Source organism: Apium graveolens, chromosome 4 (genome assembly GCF_009905375.1).
Source record: "Apium graveolens cultivar Ventura chromosome 4, ASM990537v1, whole genome shotgun sequence".
Taxonomy (NCBI): Eukaryota; Viridiplantae; Streptophyta; class Magnoliopsida; order Apiales; family Apiaceae; genus Apium; species Apium graveolens.
The window spans coordinates 313,381,027-313,392,130 of NC_133650.1; the positions used below are offsets into that span (position 1 = coordinate 313,381,027).

Sequence of the window (11,104 nt, forward strand, 5' to 3'; positions counted from 1 at the left end):
GATATTCAGATTGCAACATTTCAGACAGCAGTTTAGAGTCCAGAGTTTGCAGTTTGTTCAGAAGTTTCAGCAGAGGCTATTTCTCAGGATTGGGTTTGTTAGGGTTTTGTGTAAATCTTGTTTATCTGGATAAAGCTTATCTCAAACAAACTCTCCACCTTATCCTATAAACCAAGTTTGAATCTTTCAAGACTTATCCTTTACTTGGTTTATCTTTTTCAAACTACTAACAGATTAGTTTCTCAAGTTTTATTCAAATATTTTCAAACAAACTTATCTTCCAATCTTATCTTGTGTTTGAAAATAAATCTGTTAGAACTTTGCTTATAAATACAACTCTTCATTTCAGATTTGAAGCTAACACTTTCACGAGAATCTTTCATCATCTGAAATCATCTTCTTGTTTCATACCCGAGATATTCATATCCAGAAAAACAAGAAACCTAGTTTGAGTTGTAATCAATTTGTTTATTCATATACTTGTGTATTCATATCAACTTTGTGCCGGGTTGTGGCAAGCTTGATTTCAAAGTATAGCAAGGTAGCTAGAAGGCTAAGGAATAGCAGTGGGCTAGGTAGCAAGGTAGCTTGGGAAAGGGTTTCTTTCAGGTGCTATATTTGTAATCAAGGAAAAGATTGTAAGTTCTTTTATTAAAGTTGATATAATACATTCTCTATGCTAGTTGGCATGGGGACTTGGATGTAGGCCATAGACTAGGTGTAGGGGCCGAACCAAGTGAAAACTTCTGGTGTTTTTACTTTTCAGTTTTCAGCATTCTGCATTTTATTTCTGTCATTTATTTTCTGCAGTGTAATTGAGACTGTCTCATACCCTGTCTCATTTGTAAAGGGACTGTCCCATTTGCATAAGAGACTGTCCCATTTGCCTTGACAGTTAGAATATTATTTTATCTATCGAGCCATCGAATTTTATAGCCAACCAATCTTTGTCAAATGTGTGGCAACCTAATAATACCAATACCAGACACATCAAATGCTATATCAGAGAAGATATACATTATACTTATCGTTACGAAATGTCGAGAGTTCCAATCGTATCAAAACAAGATGTGTGCGTGAGTGTGTTAATTATGTAAAGAAAAACAGGATGATAACCATGAGGGAAAAGCTTCAAGTGAGACATGACACAACAATGAACAACTGATCCGCAGATCAGAATTGCATCTTGATGAATGATGAGTACGAGATAGACACAAGATAAAAGTAACAGGTACATGCCACAGCTTATAAGTCACCCGTAACTATTTATCTTAGGAGTTTGTGTACCTAATTTGATTTTCAACTTATAAGCTAATAAGTTGAATGTTATTAACTACGTACTTTTTCTCATTTTTTTGCGTTTTTATTAACTTTAATTTAAAAAAATATTTTTTAAAATGTTAATCTAACTAAAATTCATGAAATAATATGATTATATTTAAAAATTATTTCTTTTGATTTATTTAAATAAAAAAAATTCCGACTTATAAATGAAATTGTCTAAACACTTATATAACTTATAAGTATTTATTTATTTATCATTTATAAGTTACTTATTAATTTTAAATTTTAAATTACTTATTTTAAAATTTCTCAGATACTAAAAGACCTGGTATCCCAACAAGTCCCAATAAAATTTTATGTTATTCATTATTAACAACAAATCATTTATGTTATTACACAAATGGAATATTAATGTTATCTTAATCCTAATTACAAGTTATACTCGATGCATTATTCATTTTCTTGTTTTCAGACAGTAATATAATTTAGTTTTTATATATTATATTAATTACAAATATTTCAATAAAAAAATAAATATACACACATATATATATACACATGAAAATTATAAAAATAATGGGTTTTTAGTTAATATTGAAATTATAAAATTTGCATGCATCAAAAACACATGATAAATTTTTTGAAATTTTTTTATTTTGTAAAGTGAAATATTAAAATGGGATGGAGTGAGTAATTTTTTTACTCAATGCAAGTTCAAATTTTAATTGCAGGAAAAGTAATTCTTAGGTTTTAACGGATTTTCAATAAGGTGCTAAATCAAAATTACCATTATTATTAATAATATTAATATATTATTATTTTTGTCTTCAAATACATTTTTGACATTCTTTTTATCAAAATTTACTACAAACCCGCCCAAAACACGTTTCTAAGTTTCTTACAAATTACAACAAACATAAATATTTTAATTTTCAAAAATTAATTTAATTTAATTTTAAAAAAATTTCCTATTGTTCAATTAAATGTCATTTTAACTAGCCAAATCATTAAATAAAAAAGCTAATAGTATGTCATTTTTGAGAAAATACTAATATTCTCGCCAAACCAAATTTTCATTTTATTTTACAATAATAATGTAAAATATTTTTACTTTAAAGTTTAATTTAATATATCTTTATTTTAAAGAAGATTTTTATTTAAAATATATTTTTAATTTATCATCTCCTCCATGGTCCATCCCCAATTGTAACCCTAATAGTTTTTCAATTGGGTCTTTCTTTTATCACTCGTCTGTAAGTCTACTTCATTTCTCTTTTATATAGATATATAGTATGTTTGTATGTATACATATGCTAATAAATTAACTCTTTTTTTGCAGCAAATGGTGCTTACTAACTTCCAGGGCACTGGTATTGGGTTTGGTATGTACTTATAACTTAAATTTTTAACGACCCATGTGTGTATTTGTATCTATATATGCAATTTGAAGTGAATTGTTTGATGGGGTTCTGGTTGTTTTTCAGGGTTTGGTGTGGGTTGTGGGTTTGGTGTTGGATGGGGCTTTGGAGGTAATTCTGTTTCTGTTTCGATAAGTTTTCGATAATTTGATTGATTTTAGTTAAATTGTTGTTTCGGAAAATGAATGTGTTTGGTTAATGATGTGTTTGTGTGGTTTAGAGGACTTTGATTACTGTTGTTGTGGTGTTATAATTAAGTGGACAATTTTAGTTAGTGTACTGTGATTTTTCTTTTAATTAAAGCGGTTTGGTTGTGTTATTAGTGGAATTGTGTGTATATAGGCAACTGAAATTGGTCGTGATTTAGAATGTGAATTGTAAGAAATATTATCGCCTCAAAAAATAGAGAGAACTGACTTTTAGTCTAAGGCTTGTTTGTTCACTTAATCGACTTTTAGTCTAGGACTTTCTGTCACACTAATGCATATTCCGCTTGTCCATAAAAAATATAAGTGATCCCTGTTGTCTTTTCTGGCACAATCGTACAACTCCTTACCCTGTAATTCAATGCAAAGTGATTGATGTCTTCCATACTCATGTGATCATGTCATACTTACAGAGTTGTGTCGATTGTCGACACTCGTAAAAAGCAAATATTGGTTCGGGAATATGGAAGAGGTAAAAGGAGTGCACATTTTGGACAGAAGTCTTCCTAGTTCCAATAGAACTGAGGGAATAGACCACAAACTTAAGTGTATCATGCTGATTAGAATTTAGGGCTCCTTTAAAATCTTTAGCTCTTAGCCTCTTACAGTCACAGTCGCAGTAGCTGTAGCGTATCTGCTTTTTCCGCCCCTCAGCTCCACACCTAATAAAATCTGTGAACTAAGGTTTTCTCGGAAGTCAGAACCTTAGCACTGCATCAAATTAAATGTTTCCTGATTTGTAGAAATTTATTATGAATGATTTAGAAACAGAGCAACTTGTGCTAATTTAATCTGTATATGCCATCAGTATACCCCTTGGCAAATCAGTGTAAAAAAACTAGTCGAAGGTGGTCAATTTTTACAGGGAATCCAGACACCTAATTGTCAATTGCATTATTCATCATATAAAACCCATGATTTATGATTTCATCAAGTCGGTCATCTATAATTTAACGCATTTAATGTTAGAAGATGAATTGACTTAAACTTTATTGTCCAGTCCTACTTCAAAATCTTAATTATGTGGTTGTATATACAGATGTCCTTTGCCTTCTATTTGTTTGAATTTTATCAATATTAAAATCATTGCATCGTCATAAGTTAATGTTTGTGGTGTAACTTAAGAGTTCGTCATATAATTATCTTTTTTGTTAATTATATTTTGGTCAAATTCAATTGTAACCCTTGAAAATTTCTCTATTCAGAATTGAATGATTTGAATACTTTTAAGATATCTGTCAAAATTAGACTTTGCAGTGATGTTGGAGATTGCGGATGATTAGCATATTTTGAGCTAGACTTTTTCGAACTGTTAAAAGCTTTTACAGGATCTTTTGTCATAGAGGATTCCTGTCATTGAAATTTCTAAGCAATTTGTCATGAATGACATTTCTTTATATATTTCATCGCAAATGAGTTAATACCTACACTGCACTACTAAGAAAGTCATTTAAGGCAATTGCATGTTTCCTGGTCTCTCAGTTATGTAGTATGCTTTTGGATTAGAGTCGTTACCGTGGTAGTCTAATTTAAACTCTAAAATTTTGATACAGGCATGCCTGTGAATATCCTGGGTCTTGGTGCAGGTAAATGCTAAGACTAAGTTTATTTGTAACACATTTATCACTAAACCTCCTTGATATAAAATTATTGTGCTGATCATCCATTCCTATATATATTGGGACTCCTGAAGGTGGAGGGTGTGGAGTCGGGCTAGGCCTTGGATGGGGATTTGGCAGTGGATTTGGTAGCCAGTATCGCTCTTCCAGACTCACATTTCAGGGCACGGAGTTCAACAGGAGCAGTGTGGATCAAGACAAGGATTTAGATATAACGAAAAGCACATTAAAAGTTGTTAGTAAGTAGTTATTTTTCCGGAAAGAAAGAGAGAGACTACTGGAACATTCAATTCGCAGGGCTTAGGAGGAGTACACGATTTCTCAGGGCTGTGTTAAGCCTAGCCCAAAGGCCATTTCCATGACTGACGATATATATGTTCCAAACACACAAATTGTTTGATGATTGTGTAAATTTTGTTCTGTTAGCGTGGTATCTGTTTGACATTTAACTGAATGTGGAGAATTAGAAAAAAGGAAATCAAGAACTCAAGATGACAGCTGATCTAGTTTACCGGGTTAAATAATTTAAGATGATTTGTTTACGTCCCTTGTAGTGAAGTACTCAAGTCTTGTGGTTTATTCAGTGTTCCTTGGAGCATAGAATTTAAAGTGTGTTGGATGGGAGAAATTCGGAATCAGGATTTTATTATTTTATTATTTTTATAGGTTTGTAATATATTTAATAATTAACGAGTTCGGCCCAATTTTTAAATATTTAGATTCGTTAAAATATATTTTATTAAGTAAACGTGTAGGCTAACATAATAAGTCAATAAATGATCGATCAACCAAAATATAAAAATATTTTGAGTTCAATAATATAATGTAGATTTGTCAAAATCCGTAATGTAAACAAAATTTCAAATATGCAGGGCTTTAAATAATTTGAGAAAATAAAATTTATTATAGAAATATTTAATTTTTAAAACTTAATTTATGCTATGTTTTGTAGGTTAGTTAAATTCAGTGTTCCAGAAATCGTTAGGCGTGCCAGGACGGTGAGGGTACCTTCGAGAGATTAATCGGCAAGTCGGAGATTAATCGGACTGATTAATCGGAACATTAATCGGAAGAATATAAATATTATTTTTAATTTTCATAATTATATAATTATCAACCTGTCAAATATTTGTTTGAAAAAAAGAAATTAGAATGATATTAAACAATATCTACACATTTGACATGCGTTATGTACTAATTATTGAGTTTACAATATTAACTATATTTTAATTCACACTTTTAAATTAATTATAATATGTTATTTTTATATTTTAAGTGAGAAAATAAATATATTAGATTACTTGTTATTTCTTATCAATACTTTATATTATAAATTGACATGATATTGTGTGAAATTATGAAATTAATGATTTAAAATTATAAAAACGAAAAAAAAATATTTTTTTAATTATTTTCCGCCTACACCGCCTAGGATCAATTTCTGACCGCCTAGCCCGCCTAATCCCGATTTTGACCCGATTTTTTGAAAAAATAGCTAAATCACCGTCTAGGTCCGAGTGAAGACGTTTTACCACCGCCTGGCGCATAGGCTAAGCCGCCTAGACCGATTTTTAGAATACTGGTTAAATTAAGTATAAGGAAAGTACAATTCGAAAGGTGCTCTCCGTCCCCTGTCGAAAGTACAAGTAAAGATTCATTCTAATGTAGTGGGCACACTAGTTTAGTTTAATTAATTAATAAAGAGGGCACACTAATTTAATGACATCAAATAGGGTATGGGAGAGAACCTAAAAACGGTGTATATTGGGTAAGTTTGGCAATTCCGTTAAGCGGGCTTATTGACTTATAAGCCCGTTTGACGAGTGTTTGTCAACCCAGCTTATAAGTTGAATTTACAACTTATAAGCTGATAAGTTGAATGTTGGTAATGACGTACTTTTTCACAACTTATTTTTGATTTTTCATTTTTTTATCAATTTTAATTTTAGAATATATTTTTTTAAATGTTAATATAACTTAAAATATAAGAATTAAGATAATTATATATAAAAATTATTTATTTTAATTCATTTAAATAAAAATAATTCTGACTTATAAGTTAAATTATCCAAATACTTATATAACTTATAATCATTTATTAACTTATCACTTATTACTCACTTATTCACTTTAAATCGTAAGTTACTTATTTTAAGATTTCCCAAACGGGCACATTATAATGTAACAAATTAAATACACTTTTGACACTCTAGTAAACAAAATAAAACGTAAATTTAATTTATTGTATAGTATATTTATATTTAAGGAGTATGCAGATACAATTTATATATCTTGGTTGTTATTTAAGTTTATATTAAGCTGTTGTTTTTATAAAAAAATAAATTTTAATTGCAACGCTTTTATGTTTTTTTGATTAAAATTGCATAACTTTCATAATACTAGTTTCTTCTTTTTTCGTGTGCATTATTTCATTTACGTTGTTTAACACGAAGCATATGAAATAGTTTCTTGGTGTTGAGTAACCGGCTCATCTAAAATTTTAAAATGTTAGACAAAGGCTCCAATAGGATCATATATTTAACACTTCCCATTACTCGTAAATTGTGAGAACGTTGGGTGTGACTGAAAATCGAACCTTAGTTATTGAATCTTAGTTCACCCGTCAGGCTAAACTCTGATACCATATTGAGTAATCAGCTCATCTAAAACCTTAAAGTGTTAGAAAAAGGTCCAATAGGATCATATATTTAACATTTGTCACATATTTTATCATAAAATTTCTTCTTTCTTTCTTTTGTCCAGTTGGGCTAGACCCAGGCATTTGGCACCAGATTTGGTAGCGAATAGATCTTCCAAATTCACAGTTCAGGATATGGACTTCAACAAGATTTAGAGGAACATTGGAGTTCAATAGGAACATTATGGATCAGGATAAGTCTTTCTCAGAGGAATTGACGGGCCCTCAATGAAGTAGTTATGCAAATAATTTTAATAATTTCAATTTATTAAGTCTACAGGACCATTCAATTTATCAAGGTTGGGTTAAAGTTAGGTTAAGTCTAAGCATATTTACGACTAATGAAGTTGAGAATATAATTTCAGTTATACAAAAAGAAAATGTAATAACATTTTGTAAAGTTTGTTTGCTCTTTCTGTAAGCTTTCTTTTGTTCCTTATACAAAACATTCTGATCTCGCCCTCTTTTCCGGTTAACAATTTTCAATTGTTAATTGCAAAATGTATTACACCTAACTAAGCTGTAGTACTAGAAAAAGAAATCAGAAGACCTCTAATTTGATTAAAAAACTAATTTCTGGTGAAGAAGCTAACTTAAAACGAGGGCTAATAATAATATAGAAATTAAATAAAACATCCGTTAATGGAAACTTGAGTAATTAAGTAACTCATTTATCATAGCATCAATAGTCTTGCATAATTGCAAGTGTCTTGTTCATGTGACAAGGGTTTAATCATTTGTTATCAGTTTGTTCAGTTACGTAAATGGGGACAAATACAATGAGTTTGGAGGCGATGTATGCACGTCTAGCATTGGAGGAGGAAGAAGGCGGAGAACAGATCGAAGGAGTAACGGAGAATACACAAAGACAAGCAACATTTGTGTTGATTGGAAGGTTTTTAACAGAGAAGAATATCAATTTTCAGGCCATGCAGAATGTGTTGGCATCCATCTGGAAACCTAGGGAGGGTATGGAGATTCATGATTTAGGTGGATTACGGTATTCATTCGTATTTTATCATTTTCTTGATTTACAAAAAGTCATTGAGGGGGGGCCATGGACTTTCGAACAAAACCTTCTGTTACATCACAAATTAGAAGCAAATGAGGATGCCCATTCAGTCCAGTTAAATAAAATGGAGATATGGGTTCAGATTTACGATCTACCTGTAGGCATGATGTCAGAGAAGTTACTGGAGAATGTAGGGAACTATGTGGGAACTTTTGTGAAGGCTGATTCTCAGAATATTCATGGAGGGTGGAAAGTATTCTATCGTATTCGTGTTATAATGGACGTTGATAAGCCGATTAAGAGAAGAATGAAGCTCAAGAGGGAGGGAGGTGTATGGTCATGGATAAATTTTAAATACGAACGATTAAGTACGTTTTGTTTTGTATGTGGTTTGCTTGGACATTCTGACCGAGATTGTGGCATTGTCTATGCGAATCCTGATAAGACTATCGAGAGGTCATATGGGACGTGGTTACGAGCTCCTACTAGGGGGGGGGAAGAATCAGAATATCGGAGCTCGGTGGTTACGTAATGGTGGGGATGGAGGACAGAATTGGCGTTCGAATTCCGGTGGAATTCAGATACCAGGTAGTGCGGATCAGGCGAAAAATATGGGTGAGAGATTCATGGAGATAGACGGGCGAGTTACCGAAGTTAGTGGAGAGACAGGTGTAATACGGTTTGGCCAGTGTTCTCAACAGAGTGGACAACATAATTTGAGTGCTAAAATTATGGAAGGGATAGAGGTGAGCGGGAACATAAGTGAGGATGAGACAGTTGTCATGGATTCAAAACGAAAGAGGGGGAATGAGGATGTTATGGTAGATACAAGTGCGATAATTAATGTGGAGTCAAATGGGCTGGATATATCTAATGTCGGGCCAAAAAACTTGCTAGAGGCGGGACCTGTTGTGCAGGCCCGCCTACAACAATGAGTCTGTTATCGTGGAATTGTCGTGGGCTGGGTAAACCACGTACAATTCGGTTTTTAAAAGAGCTTACCCAACAAATAAAACCTAGTATTATTTTTCTATCAGAAACCTTATCAAAAAAGAAAAAAATAAGTGATTTATGTAAAGCTCTGAATTATGCTGATTGCTGGTCGGTTGATGCTCAAGGCCATAGTGGTGGAGTGGCGTTAATTTGGAGGAATGAAGGAGGGTGTGAGATAAAAGATGGGGGCACCCATTACATTGATTTCGAAGTGGTAAACGAGCAAGTTGGGCGATGGCGATATACTGGTTTTTATGGTTGTCCGGAGCGGGGAAGAAGGCAAGAATCATGGAATTTATTGAAGGATTTGGCGGGTAGATCGAATCTTCCATGGTGTATTATCGGGGACTTTAATGATATGATGAGTGCGGATGAAAAAAGAGGGGGGAGACCTCATCCGTTTCATTTGATTCAAGGTTTTGTTGATGTAGTAAATGAGTGTGGATTGAGGGATTTAGGCTACGTGGGGGATAAGTATACATGGGAAAAATCTCGTGGTAAGCCGAACTGGATTCAAGAGAGACTCGATAGGGGTTTAGCAAATCAAGATTGGTGCAGTCTATTTCCACAAGCGGAGGTTCAAAATCTGGAAGTAGCTACGTCTGATCATTTGCCGTTGTTCTTAAATTTGAATATGCAGGTATATCAAGTAAAGGAGCGCAGATTTAAATTCGAGAACTCATGGTTACGTGAAAAGGAGTGTGAGTTGGTGGTTCGGAATGGGTGGAATGAAGCATTGGGCCTGGATATTGTGAATAAAATTAATTTATGTGCTGTCCGTTTGAAGGAGTGGGGAGGTGGCTTAGCTTCAGAATACAAGCGACAGGGTAAGGAGTATCGAGCAAGGCTGAGAAAACTTCGTTCACGAAGAGATATCTGTGGGATTAATCTGTATAATGAAGTTAGGTGGCAATACATGAATCTGTTGGAGAAACAGGAGGTGTACTGGAAGCAACGGGCAAAAAATTTTTGGTTACGGGAAGGGGATAATAATACACGGTTTTTTCATAAGTATGCGTCTGGGAGAAGAAAGTCTAATCGCATGAAAAGAATCAAGGACGTAAATGGTGTCTGGAGAGAAACGAAACAGGAGATTCAGGAGGTTGTAGAGGGGTACTTTTCTCAATTGTTTACTGCATCGGGTGAGGATGGAAATATTGCAGATGGGGAGGCTGTAAAACGGGTGTCAGAAGCAGAAAATAACGATTTAATAGCTAAGGTTACACGAGAGGAAGTCAGAAGTGCAGTCTTTTCTATGCATCCGGATAAATCACCAGGTCCGGATGGGCTTAATCCTGCATTTTTTCAATCTTTTTGGAGTGTGGTGAGTGATGATGTAGTCCGGTTTTGTCAGCAGTACATAGACACAGGTGTTCTTCCTGATGGTATAAATCATTCGGTAATTTGCTTAATTCCAAAGGTGAAAGTGCCTCAAACCATGTCTGATCTTAGACCCATTTCGCTTTGTAATGTATTGGTGAGGATTCTTTCTAAGGTTATGGCTAACAGATTGAAAATGTGCTTGGGATCGATTATATCTGATAGGCAGAGTGCATTTATAGAAGGGAGATTACTTACGGATAATGCAATATTAGCTTTTGAAGTAAATCATTACATGAAGAGGAAGACACAAGGTAAAAATGGATTGGCTGCTTTAAAAATTGATATTTCTAAAGCGTATGATCGCTTGGAATGGGGCTTCGTTTACAACATGATGGTAAAATTCGGGTTTCATGAGCTGTGGATAACTCGAGTAATGAAGTTCTTGCAATCTGTGTCTTATAGCTTCTCACATGAGGATGGTGCTTTTGGTAATATTGTGCCTCAAAGGGGATTACGTCAAGGTGATCCTATTTCACCTTATATTTATATAA

General features: G+C 33.3%; 1 protein-coding gene across 1 annotated transcript; it reads left to right on the forward strand.

The window, feature by feature from the left end:
• Nucleotides 1–2,459: 2,459 nt before the first annotated feature.
• On the forward strand, nucleotides 2,460–5,069 carry LOC141721812 (uncharacterized). The gene is made up of 5 exons (XM_074524927.1): nucleotides 2,460–2,537; nucleotides 2,624–2,666; nucleotides 2,769–2,813; nucleotides 4,462–4,494; nucleotides 4,602–5,069. The coding sequence occupies exons 2-5, from the start codon at nucleotides 2,627–2,629 to the stop codon at nucleotides 4,772–4,774; spliced, it is 291 nt and encodes a 96-aa protein (XP_074381028.1). The 5' UTR covers nucleotides 2,460–2,537; nucleotides 2,624–2,626; the 3' UTR covers nucleotides 4,775–5,069.
• The last annotated feature ends 6,035 nt before the right edge of the window (nucleotides 5,070–11,104 follow it).